Source organism: Conger conger, chromosome 6 (assembly GCF_963514075.1).
Source record: "Conger conger chromosome 6, fConCon1.1, whole genome shotgun sequence".
NCBI classification, from domain to species: Eukaryota; Metazoa; Chordata; class Actinopteri; order Anguilliformes; family Congridae; genus Conger; species Conger conger.
In genome coordinates this window covers 58,905,937-58,928,100 of record NC_083765.1, presented here as the reverse complement: position 1 = coordinate 58,928,100, position 22,164 = coordinate 58,905,937, and the positions used below count along the sequence as shown (strand labels likewise).

The window sequence follows — 22,164 nt, the reverse complement described above, 5'->3', positions numbered from 1 at the left end:
ATGCATTTCTTGCATTTATATAGCACTGCCGGCGACTCAAAGGGCTTTACAGTGATGAGAGGCAAACACACCTCAACCACCACCAATGTGTTGCACCCACCTGGGTGATGCAACAGCAGCCATTTTGTGCCAGAATGCTCACCACACATCAGGTGGAGAGGGAGAGATGATTGAATGACCAGAAGCCAAGCCATCGTTTAGTTTTCTCCTGTCAGACAGCTGAAGAAGAGCTGGGCTGGGCTTGGTTGGTACTTTGCTAGTCGGGTTAGTTAGGTTAAGTACCGTTTGTTGGCCGGGGACTAGGCTGCATTTTCAGAAACTTTCTTTAAAATCTTCTGTTGTTGCAATGGTGCCATCCTTTGGGTCAGACGTAAGAAAATCAAGGTAAATGTCGAATAATTATGCCCTTTATTCTTGATAAACATAACTCAATAAAACTACAATTTTGTTTGCATAGTGTTAATTCAGAGTTAGTCACAGTGCCCGTTTAGCAGTTATTTAGCATCCATTTTGAAATGCAATTAAAATAGACGTACCTGTAGCTGTGCCAACCCTATGTTTTCACCCTGTGGCATTGCCCATCTTCCATATCAGCGTGCTTCCTATTCCGGCCTGTTATTCCCCCATTGAAGGCTCAAATACCGCTTCCTCTCTGTGACACATTACTTCACTTCTGAAAGTTACTTTAAAAATGAAAATCTGTTTGCGTGATGCTAGCAGGAAGCAGCAAGGCACTCTGCCAGTGGGGGCCTTCCGGAGTGTATTATTTGAATGCATTCCAGATTTCGCCAGCGAAAGCTCTCAAACTAATTGCACTGACAAAGAAACACAAAGCAAATTAATAAATTAAGCATGACCCCTGGTGTGCATCCAGTTGGAGAAAGCAACGTACACACAAGCAACTTGCAGAGCTTCATATCATAGCCTGCAGCTGACGAGCCCCTGAAACAGTACAAATTGTTTCACAGCAGAGGCATCTATTGTACACCGTGCATCTACTTTTTCATTTTATATTTATGCGTTATTACAATATTAACATTTATGAATGTTAGTTATGAATGGCTTATTTATTGTTATTGAAGTAGTTGCCTGCCTTAGACACTTGTCAGCCACTATAAATGACGTAGCGTTAGTGTAATGAAGCATTAGATGACTGCGGAAAAATCTATGTGTAGGATGTCAGCAATCTTTAGTTTCAAAGAGACACTGCAATAAATGTTAATTATATAATAATATTTCATGTTTGTGGCCTTTTTATTTTTGACATATATTGGCTGAGTCACTAAGAAACCCTCATAATGTCTTTATAAATGACACTTTAATAAACAGTATTAGCCCTTAGTTGTAGTGGGTACATAAGCGTGTACCTAGGCATAGAATGTAGAATGAGCCCTGTCATCTACCCCCTTAGAAAAGGCCCAAGTGAACAACAGTACGGTTGGTGATGCACTGTAGTTGAATGTGGTGTGCATGTGTGTATGTGTGTTTGTGTGTGTGTGAATGTGTCTGTCTGTCTCTTTATCTGTTGTTGAGGGCTATTGAGTAAGTACCTCTTCAGTTCTGGTCAATTACACATACAGAAACAAAAGAAATGTTACATATTAGGTAGCTGGCAGCCACTGATTTCATACTGGACAGATTGCTGCTGGCCTGGATGAACCACTGTGCTAGCTCTGGCTGGGTGCTAGCTGTTCAGCATCACTACCTCCACCTCTAAGCCACTGGCCACAGTCACAGATCAGCGCTTCCCACCTGGCTATCTTCCTCCTCCCTAGCCTGTCTTAAGCCGCACAGCCATCAGTAACAGTCGGGAGAACATAGGATCTGGAGTAGGCCTATTGAAGATTACCTTCTGTGCTGCCACTTCCCCAGTATGGACAAAACCCTCAGGACCGTGGTCTTCATTCCTGGTCCTGGAGAGCTGCAGAAAGTGCTGCCTTTTGTTACTCAGCACTGAATTGATCAGTGAAAGCTTTTTATTACACAGTTAACTCACCTTACCCGGTTTCTTGGGTCTAAATTGGTTGCTGCTATTAAGGCAAAAACAAAAACCAGCACACCCTGCGGCTCTCCAGGACTAGGCATGAAGACCACTGTTCTAGGATTTTAGGGAAGGGGTTTGCATAGTCACCTTGGCAACCAAAAGGGAAGATAAAATTCATGTTTGCAGAATGTTTCTAAGAGTCATTGGTTGCAGTACAAATATATTGTAAACCACAATAGAATTATGCATGTAATCAATTTGATTATTCATTTGCACACAGTACTTGTAGACCGTTGTGATTTGTTATGAGTGGACCTTTTAAAAATGTGGATGAGTGGTTTTGAATAAGTCAAATAAACAAATACATATTTTGCTTCAAGCTGAAGTTCCAACAATGAAGAGAGAAGTGTCTCTTGTAGAAATGCGTATGGACATCACTGAGGTTTCTGTAATATCAGGTCAGCACAAAGGCAGTAGATCATTTTTATCATTGAAATGTGTGCAATAACACCCTTGCACCAGGAGAGAAAGATATATAGCAAAAGGGGGACCAATGACAGTTTTGCAGACTTTGAGAAGTTGTACTCTATAAATTAATTCCAGGCTTGGAGCAAGTTTTGCCTACAAAGTAAACTCGGAATCTCTCCCAGAGGCCCCTTCCAGGTTGCGCCGATGGGTTCCTGGAGAGACGGTTAACTCCGGAGCCATTCGGTGACCTGCGCTAGGATTTGAGGGCATGTATTTACTCAGTCCATTTCCTCCTGCCTACTATTATCACTTCCTGAGCAGCGGGCCATCCCGGGGGTGACATTTAACACCTCATGCTTTAAAGCACAGAGCCCGGATTAAAATGCTAAACTTTACCAGCCTGCCGCAAAATACTTTTAAACAGCGAATAATATCAACCGCCGGAGATACGCACGACGGTTTCCCTGTCACAAATATCCGTCGTTTATCGGGGAGGGGGAGCGAAACAAACATTGCATGACCAGATGTCGCTAATAAGGACGGCGTGCAGGCTGAACGTTTGTGGATATCACAAACATAGCCTTTAACAGCTGGGATTTAATTTGATTGCACTGTCAAGCAACAGGGCATTCGAATTTGAAGCAATGGCCCTTGGATTCATTGGGGCAATTGTCTATTGCTCCCTCTAATTAAAATGTTGTCCTTGTAACCACTGCTCTGGAATAAACACTGTTATATAGCCGGTCTTTTAACGCTACTTCAGCGACAAGCCTATTCTTTTCAGAAATGAAGGTGGGCTGTTGGCAGGGAGGCAACCTGGGCATATACTTTCTTCTGGCTGCTTTCATTTTCAGATTTTCTTTTTTTTGAAAGAAAGAAGCACTGTTCGGCACTTGTGACAAAAGGACCCTATTAATATTGACTGGTCTTTGCGGTGTTGGCGCAGAGGTGACGTGCTGCCAAATGAAAACATTGTCAGGTGCTAATGGCACAGGGACCCCGTTGCTGCAGACTGGCATCTGAAGTGTTATTGGCCGTCCGAGACTGGGCTGAGGCATGATGGTAAATGCCACCTCGTAATTGCTTCCTCATCGCCAGGCTCAGATGTGACTCTCCGGATCAGATTAAGGTGGTGAGCCATGCATGAAGGGAAGGGTTGGGCAGGAGGCATGGGGTGGAGGGTTAAAGGTCTCGGTGGCTAAACGCAATTCTGGATTTTTTTATGGCAATTTATCTCCACCTCCCCCTTGAATTTAGCCCTCTTACTGTACGAGGATATCGGCAAAAATGAGATGAAAAGACATTCGTTATGGTGTTTATCCCTCAGGAAATGTGGCAGGACTGAAATAAGATTTGTCTGGAGAATTTCTTTATTCAACCCATGCACCTATGGCCTGACCATGACCTGGTGTTCCACAGAACTCTTCAGGTTAAGGAAAGTAAGGAAAGTAAATTTAATTTCCATAAATATTCAGAGCTAGTGCATAAAGATGTCATCTAGAATGTCTTAGGGTGACATGGTTTCTAAGTCAGTGTGAGTGGGACCAGGTTGTGCCACATAATGCCATTATGCACTGAAATCATTCAATCATATTGGCACCAGAATGGTGTTTTCATCTTGCTATCTGAAAGGTCTAGGTGCTGTAGATACTGATGGCATTTCATTTTTTTTCCTTTGCCAAAAACTAATGTCACTATTCTGTGCCTTCATCCTGCTTGACTGCTTGAAGAAGCACACCAAAACATTTGACCAACATCTAAAATCTCAATTGCAATGGGCCAAGCCCCAATGAAGATCCTATCCTGAGTATTTCGGGTCAGATGTTTATGGTAATCCTCATGTAAACACTGGGGCATCACACAATAGTGTTTCAAATAAAATAACTCCCCAAAATGTATATATTTATATTTATACATGAAAAACAATTCTCAAAAATGTACATATGTAACATATAACACACTCTGGCCTGGCCCTTTGGCTAACTTTTCTTCAACAGCCCTCAGGCTGCTCTGACAGCTGATTAATTAAAAAATAACAGTCTTGCTCTACCATAGATGCATTTTTCTGGAAGCATCTTATGTAAGAGAAGGAAAGCCATGTTCATATGTCACAGCAGGTCTCGTCACACACGTGTGCTTTCAAATAACCCAGTTTGAAACACTTAATCTTAAATATAATCCGGCAGCGTCACATAATATTGTACATATCTTATGTGGGACACTGCTAAGATATAAAGTATTCAATGTATGTTCGTATGCACTACACAAGAATTCCATATGAAAACATTTTAATGTGCTAAAACTATTTTTCTATGTGCAATGCTATAGAACCTCACTTTACATCTCCTCTAACATAGCTTTTCATGATTTATGGCACGATAACATTACTTTTTTATGTGCACATTAAGTTGTCCCTAGAGTGGTTTGTTTAATATTTATAACAACTTCATGCTATGCCTAATGCAATGTTTGGACTGACTGTGTAAATATGTCTTATGTACTGTACATAGGCTATATTAATGTAGATTCCCCAAAAAGTAATAAAATGTATTATATGTATAACTGTGAGTTTGGGAGAACAGCTAACTCCCACTCCTTGTTTTGTGTTTCTGTTTCTCCTTAAGCAGATGATAGGATGCTGCAGCTAGCCAGAGTGGGACTGAGCCCCACCTGAACACCGTCCCATCCTCACACCCTCGTCTTCCCACAATGCCCTGCCCTTGCCGTGCGAAGCTGAAGCTCTTGGTTGCATCTGTGGCTTTTGTGTTGCTTTTGACGTGGCTGTACCTTATTGTCGGGAACCTGGAGAGTGAGTATCACTGTGCCCTGCCAGATATCACTGTGTTCGTTTTTCTAGTTTTCCTGCTACACTGCTAAATCTTGCAATGTCCTATCACAATTATAGGATTGTCCCATTGCAGAGAAATTAGTAGGTGCACCCTCTAAAAAGAATCCAGACAGTGGCTGTTCTTTAAATTCTGCAGTTCAGTATTTGACCTGTGCAGGGGACTACGTAGAAGACTGCACAACAACTCCAGCTATCACCGGAAATTCACAGGCACACAAACAGTCATAGCTCAAACAGTTATGGGCACAAACATATACCATTGCAGAATGGATTCACTTTATGTTTGACTTCCTGTTCAAGCAACTGCATAAACATTTTATGTATTAAGGAACCCAGGGTTGCCCATTGCCCCAAGGTTAACCATTACAGTAGGTACCAAGCAGTCACTGTAAGTGTGTTGAATAGCCAGTTTAACAGTCCTTACAATATGGACTAAATCATGGTTTGGTAATCAATCTATCAGATCGTGTAGCAAGAAAAGAGTGCTAACTGAAGTTAATGTATTACTTTAATTCCCTACTTCATATATTAAATCCTACCAAAGCCTGTGTATGTGTCAAGACTAAGCTGTATGATTAATATTGTCTATTGGATACAGAATGCAATTCATGAGTTAATTTATAAAACCCTGATTGTTTCATGACTACCCCATTCAATAGGACACACTGAAATGTTAAGCTGTACATTTAGAAAAACATGACAATTAGATACTGTTTCACATTGTGAAGAGCAAAAGGCAGGTCACATTCTCCTTGGCCTCTACAGCCCAGTTCCAGGCCTCTCCCTCGTGTTTCAAAGGTTTCTCCCCTGGATATGACTCATCATCTCCTGAGCTTTGTGTTGAAGGCAGCTTACTGAAGTCAGCTCCCACATCCCCCACCTCAAAGACCTTTGGCTTGAGCTTTTTGTTTCTGAGGAAGGGTTCACCATTAGCAATACTCACTGTGAGTGGGATGCACCATCATCATCATCTGTGCCCTGAACTCCTTCTGTTTAGGAATAGTGAACATTTTTCCAGATTCCCTCTTGCTCCAGGGGTCAAAAGGGAACTGCTTTTAAGCAGAGTAGCTAGAAAAAACTGTGTTAGGTCCTAAACTGAAAACATGTCTTGACAAAGTATCAGCAATCCAAGATGAAAAGTTTGGCCTAAGTACAAACTGACTAACCTCCACCTGGCTATTGAAAAGGACATGCCAAAAACGACTGTGCTCTCATTATGAAGTTCTGCCAGAACTGACATGGAATGCAAAGGAAACTGCATGACTTATCCTTAAATTAATTAGATTTGTTAGACAAGGAATCTGTTCCCCATTGAATATCAGTTAATAAGACATTTTCAGAGAGGCTAGTCTCCCATTTCTTTTGTGTTGAGTAAGAGTAAAAACGAGAGTGTAGGAGGTTATTATTCCCACAGAAATGAATTACAGTTCAAAAAAAGAGTGGAGGGATTTTGAGCGCTAATTACTTCTGTAAAATTTAAAAATAGCAAATAGCTACTTATTAAAATACAAGTATAGTATAGTATTAGTATAGAATGGAAGCTACGTGTGAAAATCTTTACATACATTCCTAAAGAAATATTTTTTAAGGCATACATTCAAGGCATTACATTTTTTGGTCCATGATTTTCACCTGGATACATCCTCATTTTGTTATCAATTACAGATCAGCTCTCCTGTACCTTTTTAAAAACGTGACAAAAACTCATTACCACACTTGTCGCTTTTCATAGGCTGTCAGTGCATGACACCCTGAACTCTCTATAGAGCTACTGTGGTGACTAATATCACAAGGGAAAGGTGCACTAAATTCTGCTCTCAAAGGAAGCATAAACTCAAAGTTAAACTTTAACTGAAAGTGCCCAAACTGAAATGTCGTTGCCTGTCCCCTCCAGATGGGCGCTCCCTGCTGCTCTCCCCCTGCCTAGTTGATCAGTCTGAGCCGCGATACCTGGACCGCTATGTGCTGGAGTCGCGGGTGCGGGAAATGGAGGAGGAAAATCTGCAGTTGCGGCAGCAACTCAGCCAATCGCCTGGAGCCGCGGCGCCAGCCCAGGAGGGGAACTACGGCAACCAGCAGTGGGTGGCATCAGCAGACACCGGGCCCGAGGATGGGGAAAACACAGCAGAGGAAGGGTCCAATCACACCGAATGTGTTCGGCAGCCAGTGGTGGAGAGATGTGAGGTGGGCACTGCTGAGAGATTCGCCCACCTGTTCTACAAATCTTTTGTGTCTGGATTTAAATATTTGTCTTAAAAATGGGACGAATACAAGTTCTTTCCATGCTGTGTTTGTGATGAATATGTAACACTTGCATTTAATTATATAACACTGCATTTATTGGGCAATGTGTCAAATTTGGCAAATGTTTATTGAATTAATTATCTTCTAAAATCAATATTTTTTATTGTATATCCTATTATGTTCTCAGACCTGGATTTGAGAAGGATAAGAGTTCATATGGCAACTCATAGTCCAAGCCGTGTGGGATTCTAGAAAGAATCGATGTCAATAGCAATATAGCAACCCCAACTTCTTCCTTTCTTTTTCCGTCCCCAGCTCATCCACGTGGCATGTGTGTGTGCCGGTCACAATGCCAGTCGAGACGTGGTCACTCTAGTCAAGTCCATTCTGTTCCACAGGTGAGCGTGCAGGCCCAATCATGGTGTTGGTTTAACCCTAATATAGTAACCCTAACATTACATTCCAGTTATTTAGCTGATACTTTTTATCCAAAGTGACTTACAGTTGATTAGGCTAAGCAGGGGCCAATACCCCATGGAGAAATGTTGGGTTAAGGGGCTTGCTCAAGGGCCCAACTGCTGCACTAGTCATATTGTGGCTAGACTGGGGCTTGAACCACCAACCTTCCAGGTCCCAGGTCAAGCACTTTACAGACTTACAGATCCTCAAAGTACAGAGTACGAAAGTACACACGCAAGACCCCTAACACTCAGTCTTTCCAAAGAAACAGCCTGTAATGTAATAAGTAGTCACAGACTGATTGTTCCTCCCATTTTCCCAGGAGAAACCCGCTCCACTTCCACTTCATCACAGACGCCGTGGCCAATCAGATCCTCAGCTCCCTTTTCCAGTCCTGGATGGTGCCGTCAGTGCAGGTCAGCTTCTACGACGCGGACGAGCTGAAGGTAATGACCCCCTTTTCATTAATGCCTTGTTTGAACTTTAGATTATGTGTGGACCAACACAATTTGCCCTCATGATCCACTCCTTCCGCTTATCTCTGTTGATTCCTTCCAATTAGTTACCAGAGAACTTGTTTGAAGAGCACTCACCTGATGTGAACTTCAGCTTAAGAGATGAAAGAGAGAGAGAGACTTTTTTTTTGTCAATGTGCTCTAATACTAATTATGTGAATTTGCCGCATGCCATGAAACAAATGTGATTAAATAGCATTAGTGGTGGTAGATGATTTTTCTGCAGAGAAGGAATTCCTGAATAAAGCTCTAGTACCTTTTAGTCTGAAGAGAATGCTACATGGCTTTGTGCCCAGGAAGAAATTCTAAGCTTTACTTACTTGGCCATGACAAAGGCCATTCTTTGTTCTGAAATGTTTAATCTTGAGAAGTTGAACTATATATGTGAACGGCCAAGTACTAATGATGGCCTCTCTTCAATTGCAGTCAGAGGTGGCCTGGATCCCGAATAAGCACTACTCTGGGATATATGGCTTAATGAAGCTGACCCTGACCAAAGCGCTCCCATCTGACCTCACTAAGGTCATCGTCCTGGATACAGACATCACCTTCGCTACAGATATTGCTGAGCTGTGGGCAATTTTCAGGAAGTTCACAGGTGTGATTGGATAGTCTGGCTGCTGCTTACACTTGCCTAGATTGCGAAGTGCTCATTTGTCAGTCATTGTTCTCCATATAAAATCACAGCCATGGCTGCTGCCATTCCGAAGTACTAACTGTGGAAGACTTGTATTGTATTATGTATAAGATGCTGTCTCTGACTTTGGGATGGAATTACTTGGTATGACAGGTGATATACAGATTAAGTCCTGTGGACCTCATTCTCAGAACCTTTTATTTTTCCAGACAAGCAGGTTATTGGGCTGGTGGAGAACCAGAGTGACTGGTACTTGGGGAACCTCTGGAAGAACCACAAACCTTGGCCAGCCTTAGGACGAGGATTCAACACAGGTCCGTGATTAGATATAGCAATATTGCTAGGACAGATTGACATTTGTGCTGACAATGGGGGGTTGAACTAGCAGATAGATGAAATTGCATTGTGATTTGAAGGAAGTCTAGTTGTGCTTATATCTTCTAAATCTTTGGTTCCCTCACAGGTGTTATCCTTCTCCTCCTGGAGAGATTGCGCAGGATTGGCTGGGAACAGATGTGGAGGCTGACCGCAGAGAGGGAGCTCATGAGCATGCTTTCCACCTCATTGGCCGACCAGGTCAGTTACCCTCCTTAATGTTGTACACCCATCCCATTATTAAGCTGACTTTTTTAGACGCCATGTTTTATGGAACCTTTCACCAATTTGGACTAAAGCATATGCCAAAATATTGACATCACTATGGGATCATGTTCATGATTTTAATCCTGCCTAATCACAATGTATATACTGTATGCAAAATCGAAATAGTGCGGCATGTGTGATTTGTCTAATGGTTGACTCTTGAAATTGTTTGCAGGATATTTTTAATGCATTCATCAAACAGAACCCTGTCCTGGTCCATCAACTTCCCTGCTTCTGGAATGTTCAGCTGTCTGACCACACCCGATCGGAGCAGTGCTACACCGAGGTGTCAGATCTCAAGGTAGGTCCAGGGTCCAATCACTCTACATTGTGCAATAGTTGTTAGGTTACTGGGCACATTACAAGCTGATCTATTTGCCCTCTTCAAGTCAAGACTGAAGGTACCAGAGTCCAGTCTATTGATTGCACATAAGTATTATATGAGCTGGCTGTAATAAAGCCCAGAGGGAATAGGGAGGTATGGTAACCAGAAGTCATGAATGTTAATGAACCTGCGCTCATGTGTGGAGTACAGGACCTACCACTGACCGCTAAGGTTGGGCATATGTCTTGATAGCCTAACAAACTCAAAATCAATCTAAGAACATTCACAGGAACATCAAACAGCAAGGCCAAGTACAAGTTTGTTGAAGTATCTCTATTCCTCCTGCTTTCTGGTATGGTGTTTTCCCACTGCTGGTCAATGTTTACAGTACATTGTGATATCAGGTCATCCACTGGAACTCCCCCAAGAAGCTTCGGGTGAAGAACAAACACGTGGAGTTTTTCCGGAACCTCTACCTGACCTTCCTGGAATACGATGGCAACCTGCTGCGGAGAGAACTTTTTGGCTGCCCCAGTCAGCCCAGCTCAGAGAGTGTCCGGGTGAGCACCTCCATTACCTGGAAGTAGCAAATGCAATTATGCATTATAAAGCAACCTCCTGTCAGTGATGCACAGGGCAAGCATTACGAGTGACACTTTTCATTGATTAAAACCTGGAAATGATATTATAATTTGACTGTTGGGGGCAGCCTGTTGGTTAAGGTACATGGCTGGAACTTGGATGGTTGGTTGTTCTCCAGTGTAGCCACGATAAGATCCACACAGCTGTTGGGCTCTTTACAAGGCCCTTAACCCTTCATTAGTGTTTAGTCCAATCAACTGTAAATCCCTGTGGATAAAAGTGTAAGCTAAATAACTAATTTACTACAACAAAGAAATTCCTAGAATGTGTATATTTTCATGTCAATTTCAAAGACCTCAACATTTCTGTTTTAAATATCTCCAATTTGTTTGTATGTTAGAGGTTCTACTATATTTATGAAGTAGTTGTCATGACTACTATAACTGAAATTTAGCAAGCAGCTGCTTAATTATAATCCAGATTCCAAAGGAGGTTTAAATGTATTCTTGTTAACCTTTCTGCCCCTCATTTTGAATCTTCCTCAACCAGTGTATAGTAATTACATTCATTAACAGATTGAAGTGCTTCTTCTTTGGGAACCATTGAATATATTTGCATTTTTAAAATATATTTAAACTTATTCATATTTAAATATTGTCAAATAATATTGTTTTGTGGGATCAGTAGTGAATATCAAAACAAGTACTTGCTTTAGTTCAGTGTAATTATTTGAATACTGAAACTATTTGGAAGGTTAAAATTAAAGGTAAGGTTGAAGGTTAAAATTTAAATGTAAAATGTAATTGCTTTTGACAGATATTTAGTAGGTTATAACTTTTCAGTTCACAACTTACCACTTTAAAAATAGTAATAAAAAAATAAAATAAAAAAAGAATCGGCACTCACTCATTTCACAGAATTTAGAGCCAAAATATGTGCATACATGCATGTGATGAAATGATCAAAACAGGCCAATGTTTATCTCAGCTTCAGATAGATTCAAGCCAGCCATTTCCAACCTTCCCTCCTCTGTCTGTGTCCCTCCCTCTGTCTGTCCGTCTGTCTCTGGCCCCAGCTACAGGATGCCCTTGAGGAGCTGGATGAGGATGACCAGTGCTATGACTTCCGCCGTGAGCGGATCACCGTGCACCGAATGCACCTGTACTTCCTGCAGTACGAGTACACGCCCACTGAGGATGACAACGACATCACCCTGGTGGCCCAGCTCTCCATGGACAGGTCGCGATTACAGCCCTATGCTACTCCTGATATTCACCGCAAAATGGAGAGGACTGCAGTATAAAGAATTTATTTTGATAATGAATTAAGTTACTTCTGCACCCAATTAAGGGTCTGATTTTTGCATGGATTTAAAGAGTTCAGTCTAGTGCTTAGGCATTTCCAGAGGCAGCAATCTCCCGGTCTCATTAAGAAAAGGGCATGGCTCATCAGTCCGTGATCCTGGGCAGTAATTAGATTGGTTCCACACGTTAAGCCCCCTGGTCCTTCTTACTTGGGTCGGAGGGTTCACTTGTTCAAAAAAAGAAACTTTAATACAGTCAGAATTGTACTGATGTTGCATCAATTTCACTCGGGAAACTCTCAAACAGAATAGATGGATGGCTCTGGTCCCCACCCATGACAAATAATACTTTCTTTTTATAAATTCAGCAATATGATGGCTAGAAATCAACGTATATAGTTATTTAAATTATACTGTTGAGTAAAGCGTCAAAAGAAAAGACTAAAATAGATTTGATGACGAAAGTTTTTTTTGATCAACATAATACTTATAATAATTTAAAAGGGTAACTTGGCAAACAGCACAGCAATAAAAATGGATTTGCAATTGCCCTGTTGGAGTGCTGTTTTAGCTTGAGAATCTGGATTTCTGATCAGCGGACAGCGGAGATCTCCCAGCTGATGTATGTTCTGAAGTATCATCATCACAGACCTCTTTTGTCTTGAGTGCCTTCTGTTGATATTGTGTAATTCCAGTCATGAGGAAAATATCCTCTTAACTCTTGTAATTGCAACCTTTAGCATACAGGATGTTGCCTGTGCTCCTTGTTTAAAAGGGTTATATTTATTTTTATACCAATTGAACTAGATGGATTTCACATTGTTAGCTCCCTTGGAACTCTTGAGGAATTGTAATGGTTTTGTGTGTAGCAGAATGTGCACATGAGCTTGCAATAAAAATGGAAACATCATCCCTACAGTCCTGACAACCAATGGCTTCCTGTGTATGGGACATAGATATTAAGCAGAGAGTTCTCTTGCAAGAAATGTGCCATCATGGTTTTTAAAGTCTCCCTGTCTGGACCACAGCAGTTACCGATATGTTCTGGCAATTCTTCCACATCATGGCTGTTTTGACAGAACACTCAGAAATAAAGTGAGAGTGGAGGTACATTTTTGTTTGAATTAATTTACTATTTGGTTTTCCAAGCCAAAAAGGTACAAATACTGGCTTGGGGTACCTACAGTTGTACCGACAAGCAGCAAGCATGTGCACTAAGCCTAACCCATACCTTTATTTCTGAGAGTGACTGTTCTCTTCTGCTAGGTTCTTCCTACTGTTTGTTCCAGATAGTGTGTTAGTCAGAGAGAGAATGCTACATCAGTGTAAGATTGTTTTCCCCCTCACTTTCTCCAGGCTGCAGATGTTGGAGGCCATCTGCAACCACTGGGAGGGCCCAATCAGCCTGGCTCTCTACATGTCGGATGCCGAGGCCCAGCAGTTCCTGCGCTACGCCCAGGCCTCTGAGGTCCTCAAGAACCGCAAGAACGTGGGCTACCACATCGTCTACAAGGAGGGGCAGTTCTACCCCGTCAACCTGCTGCGAAACGTAGCCCTGCGCAATGCCAACACACCTTACGTGTTCCTGACCGACGTAGACTTCCTGCCCATGTACGGCCTCTACGATTACCTCAGGTGAGCCACTCTTGAATGTGTCAGCTTTGGCTTTTCTCAGGATAACTTTCTCAGGCTTTTCTCAGTGTTGGTTTACTCCTCCCTTCTTAATTTAGTTTTGCAGTAGGACATTATGCCTGTTTTAGATTCTGATAATTCCCCAGTCCACTATATCATCTCACCACGCTTTGATTTCCTGGGTCCAGGAGGTGCTGTAATGACTCTGTACTGTATAATTCAGAATTTTGGGTCAATTAAGAAGGTGCTAAGACTGGCAGTATCTGTGAGAGGCTGACTGGAGGGGCTCCTAACCCTACCGGAGCTTGAAAGAGCAACTAGTTCAAGCTGGCAGTTTCATAGGGAGCACTGCTGCTAAAGAAGAACAAGGATCCACTAGACTGCACCAGCTATCTCCCCTGAACTACAGCACTATCTTTGCAAAACCTTTTCTATATAAATCGCTTCACCTGGACCAAACTGACTTTAATAGAGGCTGGTTGGCAACAGACAATATGGTGGGAGACATGTACTATTTATAAGGCTGGGTGGGTAGAATTCATACTGTAAGCTACACCAAGGTTGACAGTTGAAAAATGTCTGTAGAATCATGGGAACCTTAAAAGTGGAGGAGATCATAGACATGGAAAAAGCGGGTCATAGAACTGTAAAAAATATATATTTTTAAAATCGCAAAATTCTTAATGCCCGCAGCTTCCATCACAATGGCCCGCCATAACTATATAATATGGCAAATATCTAATTAGCTTTATTTGTGATTGATGCTGCCAAAGCTTTTGATAGCTCTGAATAGTGGAGATATTCGATATTTGGATGTATTTCTATCATCATGATCTTGTAATGAACTCAGTGCTAACTGTTGCCTGCCAGTTTACAGCATTTTAGTTATGGGGGGTGGATGGGCGGATGTGGGGACTGGGTGGGCAGATAAGGTTGCCCCTTCCCCACATAATCTTTGCATTATCTGTGGATCCACTGGCTTCAGCCATTAAGCAGAGTAAAACCATTTCCTAATTTCTGTAAAAGGTTTTGATAATCATATTTCATTGTGTGCTGATAAGCTTTTACCTTTCCTCTTCAATATTAGCACAAGCTTTTCTGCTGATGTTTAATCATTTTAGTGAGTTATCTAGTTATTAAACTAATTGGACTAAATAGTCTTTATAATGATGCTTCCCAAAATATTCCCTCTTAAATTCCTGTTAGTGAGTCTTTCACATATGCAGATGTCGGATTATCCTACTCTGTTTAAAATTAGTCAGGAGCGATTTAGTGGCCTTCTACAGAGTGTTTTTAAGGATGGAGAAATCTGCAGGTCTCAACTTAGGATAGTATCCTGAGGTAACATCATAGTTTTTCAGTTACCCATTTCTCCTCCAGCAATGTTTTGATTAAGAACATTCTATGGCAGTGCTACTCAACTCCTCGTCCTGCGGGCCGAAGTGTCTGCAAGTATTTGCTTCAACTGTGCGCTATACCACCTGATTTCACTAATTAGCTTATTACCCAAACCAGGCAAGTAAAATAATTAGTGAAATCAGGTGGTGTAGCGCACGGTAGGAGCAAATACCTGCAGACACTGCGGCCCGCAGGACGTGGAGTCGAGTAGCGCTGTTCTATGGTCAAATTCATTTGGCAGGGAAAACATCCAAAGATAAGACTTCCCTCATGTCAATGTAGAAGAGACCTTGGTGGTTTGGCTCTTTTTAAGCTAAAACTGTACTTTTTGGCCTCTCAGATAATTCACTGCTTGATATAGTTTTTCTATTACCTTTCGTGGTTTCTTAAGCTATTGCAAGCCTAAATATTTAACAATGCATTAAATGTGATAGTTCATTACAATAGATGCCATTTATGAGACAGTCATATTGTATCTTTAGCATTTTATTGAAATATACAGAGCACTTACAAGATTTCTGTGCATTAGTTTCCCATTGTATTCAGTGGGCATGGAGACTGAGGCACATTTCATCTTTTTATGCTTTGTATTAATGCTTTTGTTTTACCTCAGAGACTATGCATTGCAGATTCGGTCTGACAATACAGAGACTTGATTATCATTGTGAAAATGTCAGCCCTTCCACTGTATTCATTTGCATTCCAGGCAGCATCAGGCAATCACTTTCATTCATTTATTAATATTCAGGTAATAGATAATTATTTCATGATTAACATAGAATCTCTGGAAAATATGCGTAACATTATCTGAATACTTGATTTAAATACTACGGAATACACTAACGTTACATATTATATTATCAGCATGACAATTTAAGAAAAGTTATTATTATGTTTTTAAATACATTAATTTCAGAATTTCTTAGTGTTTGGTATGTCCCCCTTTTGAAACGTGCACTTGAGCTGGCATGGACTCCACAAATTTCTGCAAAACCTAATGATCCATGTTATCCCAGCATTATTTTAAATGTCCCTAAGAGAATCTTGTGATGTTACTGAATGCTTAAAGTGCCTCCATAAATGTTCAGTGGGGTTGAGGTCAGGTGACTGTGGATTGTGCAGCACTCCTTGCTCTTCTTTCAAATTCAAGTACTTCTTGCAGAGCTTGTTTAATTTGTTTCTGTCTATTTCCAGGATTACATGAAAAGCAAAATTGCAGATTTTAAATGTGGTCTCACACATTTGGGCCCCACTGTATATGTAATGGACATGTTCACTTATTGTGGTCTCTTCTTTAGAAAATCTATGCTCCAGCTGGACATGGCTCACACTAAGAAGGCTCTGGTGGTCCCGGCCTTTGAGACCCTGCGTTACCGCCTCTCATTTCCCAAATCCAAAGCTGAGCTCCTCTCCATGCTGGACATGGGGACCCTCTACACCTTCAGGTTAGACCTCTCGCTACTTTGCTCTATATCTGTCGCTCACAAAATACAATGTAAAATTTAACCTTAACTTAACCTCCTGAGACCCAGGAGAAAAGTATTTACTTTTTTTGACATAATACAAGTGTCGTGGATAACAATAACATGTTGCATTGAAAATATATCAAAAAGTATGTTATATTTCATTTTTAATTCAATGTCCCTAATGTTAATGGAAATACTCTATTGAGCTAAGGGAAGCCACAATGTAATGTCCTCGTTAGAGAATGCAGGGTCTCAGGAGGTTAATTAATCCACCCATGGGATGGTTTTATTTTTAGCCAGGTGAAAGCGTGTAAAAGCACATTCACAATTTACAGCACAAATTTCATTGTGCCCTCTGTGATATCACTTTATACATGTGCAGTATTCGCAATTAGCATATATTATTCAGTTTCATCCCACATTTGCAGTTTCTAGCACTCTCCGGAGACTCCCAGTCCAGCATATTGCTGGTCGCTCTCACAGTTTTGCTTGTTGTTTGATTGCCCTTTTAACATCCACCTCTGGAATAAATGCATCATTTATTTAATGATGTACTACATTTCATTCTTTTATGATCATATTTTAATGAGGAAAATGGATCAGGAAGGAATAAATGCTTCTAATGTTGACAACTGCATCTGAACTGCACTTAGTTTGAGTACACCAAAATGTGTAGCAAGAGGTTGGCAAGGATGATTCACTCAGATATGGACAGATACAATTATGGTTTATGATTCATTTAAATAAGCTTACAAGAATAGAAATTGCATGTTTATGAACCAGTTCTTTGATTTATTTGAATTGTAACTTGGAAAACTTGGACTTGAATTGGAACTTGGCACATACCATTGTGCATAGCTATTGTAACCTTTTTAACTGGATAAGCATTTTAATTCTCCAAAGGGAACTTCATCCAAGAGAAAAATGTGCATATTTCTCACCAAAAGTTCTTTCAGCGGTAATTAAAAACAACACTCTTCTGTTATTATCTATTTAAAATAGTGGCATCCATTTACTGCCCACAAGGGTAAATTTAGAACTAGAAAACAAGTAAATCAAATTACTTGTGTAGTATGCATTTTTTTACTCATATCCCAAATGAATACTTGTTTTTGCAACTTCTGTTCTGAAAATAAACTTAATTTACATCTAATACCGCGACATGCAAGCCATACGATTGAAGTAATGAGCCACCTTTCATTTTTAGATTCAAATGCTGAATTTATTTTTAGCTCTTTGGTCTCCTTTATTAAAACAAACACAATTAAAAGATGTACCATGCAAGGCTGTTACAATATAGGAGATGTTGATCATACGGCAGACATATAACTACTTTACAGCTATTTAGCTGACACTTCTATCCAAAGTGACTTACAGTTGATTAGACAGAGCAGGGGAAAATCCCCCTGGAGCACTGTGGGGTTAAGGGCCTTGCTCAAGGATCCAACAGCTGATCGTATTGTGTGATCGTATTGCGGCTACACCGGGCTTGAACCACCTTGTACCTTAGCCTCTAGGATACAGGCTGCTCCATATTGTATGTCCAGAACTGAAATGCAGACCTTCTGCTTTTTGATTTACTAGGTACCATGTCTGGACCAAAGGACATGCGCCGACCAACTACGCCAAGTGGAGAACGGCCACCACGCCCTACAAGGTGGAGTGGGAATCTGACTTTGAGCCCTATGTGGTGGTGAGGCGGGACTGCCCAGAATATGACCAGAGGTTTGTGGGTTTTGGCTGGAACAAAGTGTCCCACATCATGGAGCTCGATGCCCAGGTAAGCAGGAGGGCTTTATTGAGTCTCTAGGGCTGGATTTTAACGGTTTCAGCTGCATTTCCACAATTACCATGACCACACCTCACTTTGAGACCAAACTGCCCACATGAGCGCATTTGATACTTTAGCAGCGTAGGTGTTGGATAGCATCTGTCTGAAACTAGCAAAGACACTTGCCTTTGGGCCAGATAGTCCAGGATAGTCTTGACGAATTTTTTTGAGACAAGATAATTGAATATTTCAGTTTTTGTTGTATGTTATTGTAAAATTTTACTGTAATATAGATCCTCTGCAAACCCACAGTGCGCCCTCTAGAGGCCATGCAATGAAGTGTAGGCTCCGTGCAAACTGTCCCTGTGTGAGTGAGGGCCTGGTTGAGTAACTGAGTGAGTGACCTGAATTTGCCACTTTCTGCCCCCGGCAGAGTTGCCAGAGTTGAATGAACATTTGAGAAAACGACGGTCCCTTTGTCTTCCCTTCTTCCCAGGAGTATGACCTGATGGTCCTGCCCAACGCCTTCATGGTCCACATGCCCCATGCTCCCAGCTTCGACATCTCCAAGTTCCGGTCCAGCTCCAGCTACAGATACTGTCTGACCACGCTGAAGGAGGAGTTCCACCAGGACCTGTCGCGGAAGTACGGCGCTGCCGCCCTCAAGTACCTCACCGCAGAGAGGAACATATGAGCCAGGGCGTGGCCGCTGGAGAAAACAGCGCTTCAGAACTGCTGTCTGACAGCAGGCTTGAGGACAGAGTGCCACTGCCCTGAAGAACTCTTGGAAGTGTAATCACTGGAATATCCTTTTCTCTTTGCTGTTTCCCATACCACTTTCCGGAATAAACAAACCGATGTCAAGTAACGTGAGGAAGATTGCTGCAATTCGTGACCAAACTGTCCAGATATGAGATTTTATTTAACAACCAAAATTGTTGGATTTTTGTTGGATTTTCTTTGCAAGCCATTTCGCTTTAAAGACAGGGGATTGAAAAAACAAATCTCTTTTTTGACAATCGGGAGCTTTTTTCATGATAAAAAAGTGGATTCGCCCATGTTGATGATCACGACAACAGTCACTGGCTGGAAATATACAGGTTACAGCCCTTTCCCGCAGCCTGTGGGAAGATTCTGTGGGACAGTTGAGTGCATTAAACTCATTCTCAGACTTTTCAGTGAAAGTGGAAGTCAGCGGAACTGGAATAAAATGTAGGCTGATTTTCGGATTTTCGTGATATTTAAAATATTTAAAACAATTTCTTTTTTGATGTAAATGATTAATGAAAGGAAAAAAAAAACATTTTTGATTATGCTGTTGCATACAAATTGCATTATTTTTTATTTCTATTATATTTTTGCCCCTCAGAGGAATTAAATTTTATTGGTCATATTTAATAGAGTGAGTGTTTGTGAGAACTGTTGAATGATTTTCAAAAGCTTTTGTGGCATATTCTACCTTTTTGGTCTGAATTAGCATGTGGAGCAACATGGACCCATCATTCCACTGGTGCAGTCACCACAGGCTGCTTTCATCTCCGTTTTACTAAAAAAAACCAGACTACCTGGTTTGCATATTAGTTCTGTTCGTCACTCTTCTTCAGTATACATACATTATGGCCTGAAAAGATACTCTGTGCCAAGTTAGAATATGATGTTCTGTATGTGCCATTGGTGTGATCTTCACTTGCCCTGTATCATTGTCAGTGCTGACCACAGCACTGAAAGCAACCTACCATCTAGAAGAGATTAGAGAGGTGCAGCAAGAAACTAAAAGAGAGTATCCTCTGTAACTTGTCTAAGATTTTACTTTTGTGAGGTCAGGTTACCGGAATGAAAACCATTACCCTTCCATCCTCTGTAATCGTAATGACCTCAGTGAAATGATGACATACCATTCACTTTAGCGCCATACACTTTAGTCTCCTCCACCCCCGCCCCTCTCCTCCCATCCTGCCTGTGCGGTAAATGCTAGTGCCTTTGCTGTATTGTGAAACTGGGTAATGATTGTACCACTATACATTACGGACAGAGCCTGGGATGTGACAGACTCTCTATTTATTATTGTCAACTTAAATCAATCATATTTTTATATATTGGGGAAAATTGCTTTAAATAAATCTGCCCATTTTGTAAATGCTTGTGTTTTTGCTTTATATTTCTTTTTGTAGGAACAAAAATCCAGTCTGGAAATGCAAAGTAGTTACGCCTGCTACTGCCTTTATACTGATTTATACAATCAATCTTTTTCCTTTTCAGAGGAAAAGTATTACAACTGCAGTGGAGGATGTAAGACAAAATAATGTAGGCCGATAAGACAAAGTGGCAAACATTATTTTATTCTATCTTGCTTATGAATGTGTAGCTTTAATGCAATGTTTTGCAGGTCTTCAAAAATATTGCTGGGAAGCCTCTTGGAGGTATTTTAATCACTGGAATTGCTTTTTAAAACTCTGCCTGTCTATAACTTTTAACATATCTCTTGGTTTTCCCATTATATTAATGAAAGGGGAGTAGTAGTCTTTATTTTAGCGTTCATAATTACCCTTCATTACTTGAAAAGATGAAAATGGGAGAGCTTCTGAGACGAGGGGCAACTCATCATTTTAAGATGATTTAAAGCATTTGCCAAAAGGGGACCGAGAAAATGTGCCCACTTGGTTTCTATGTCCCCTCTTTGCGGATGTGTAATGACACTGTGGTCCCCTGTTAGATAATATAATAATAATAATAATAATAATAATAATAATAATAATAACTTGTTATTTAGCTGATACTTTTATCCAAAGCGACAGATGATTAGACTAAGCAGGAGGCAATCCCCCCTGGAGCAATGCTGGGTTAAGGGCCTTTCTCTAGTGCCAAACAGCTGTGTGCATCTTATATGGCTACACCTGAACTTGAACCACCAACCTTCTGGGTCCCAGTCATGTACCTTAGCCACTAGGCTACAGGCTGCCCAGATAGGTAGACAAGTGCAAACACACTTACACTCACCACAGTCATTGCCATTACACTGGAGGAGTGTACTTTGCAACAGCGGCAGGTAGACTCCATCCTGCTATGACCAGTTCTGCCTCAGACTGTTCTGACCACAGTTTGCACAGCCACAGTGTGCACTGGACTCCAGACCAAGGTGTGACTTATCCTGGAGGCCGATTGAGCTACTTTTTTATAAATGTCAATTTTTCACAATGAAACACCAATCTTTCCGAACATACCTAAAAGTCATGCACATTTGCTGGATCTCAGTCTGTTGGATTTAACAGCCTCCATTTCCTAATTGGATGTGTGCAGGACTCATGCAAACCAAAAGTTTTCATCGCACCTGAGAGACCTTGTCTACTCTGTATCACTACAGTGGGGACTGAAGAGCTTCTCAAAGGAAAAAGAATTCACACATTTGTTCTTGGTTATGATGAATCATTTAAAATAAATTACATTCATCACAACAAGAAAATGTCCTATTAACGGCATATTGGGTGTTTGAAGGTTGAACTGCCAACCATGCTGCTTTTGTTGCATTATGAAAGAAAATTGGAAAATACATTTTCAATGAGTTTGATGTCTTGAACATTTCCACTTAGTGAGTACAACGATAATAACCCCACACTGTACAGGGCGAGGGGGAAAATATGTGATATTGTGCAGATTTTTAAAAAGTAAAATCCAATTACAAGTTCCATTTTTAGCTTTAAAAACACTTCCCTAACCCAATAGGCTAGATGGACTGCTTTATATACACCAGACAATCCCAGCATTTTTCCAGCTTATTTTAAACATGATGGATGGAGATTCAGATTGGTCACAGCGTTTTTATGGCAGCCTCCTCTGTGAGCCCTACTGGGTGTTGTCCATTGAGAATGATTGATTTTTATAATTGGACACAA

The 22,164-nt window shown here is 41.1% G+C and overlaps 1 protein-coding gene across 6 annotated transcripts in view; it reads left to right on the top strand.

The window, feature by feature from the left end:
* Positions 1 to 20,411, top strand: part of large2 (LARGE xylosyl- and glucuronyltransferase 2) — a 178,778-nt gene extending 158,367 nt beyond the window's left edge. For all 6 annotated transcript variants that reach the window (XM_061245633.1, XM_061245634.1, XM_061245632.1 and 3 more), the window contains 14 exons: positions 5,080 to 5,261; positions 7,195 to 7,484; positions 7,860 to 7,942; positions 8,326 to 8,449; positions 8,945 to 9,116; positions 9,365 to 9,469; positions 9,619 to 9,731; positions 9,973 to 10,098; positions 10,527 to 10,682; positions 11,780 to 11,943; positions 13,364 to 13,642; positions 16,336 to 16,482; positions 18,088 to 18,283; positions 18,771 to 20,411. In XM_061245633.1, the coding sequence (XP_061101617.1) occupies positions 5,162 to 5,261; positions 7,195 to 7,484; positions 7,860 to 7,942; positions 8,326 to 8,449; positions 8,945 to 9,116; positions 9,365 to 9,469; positions 9,619 to 9,731; positions 9,973 to 10,098; positions 10,527 to 10,682; positions 11,780 to 11,943; positions 13,364 to 13,642; positions 16,336 to 16,482; positions 18,088 to 18,283; positions 18,771 to 18,968 (2,253 nt within the window). In that variant the 5' untranslated portion in view covers positions 5,080 to 5,161 and the 3' untranslated portion in view covers positions 18,969 to 20,411. The remainder of the gene's footprint in view (positions 1 to 5,079; positions 5,262 to 7,194; positions 7,485 to 7,859; positions 7,943 to 8,325; positions 8,450 to 8,944; positions 9,117 to 9,364; positions 9,470 to 9,618; positions 9,732 to 9,972; positions 10,099 to 10,526; positions 10,683 to 11,779; positions 11,944 to 13,363; positions 13,643 to 16,335; positions 16,483 to 18,087; positions 18,284 to 18,770) is intronic.
* Positions 20,412 to 22,164: the final 1,753 nt, after the last annotated feature.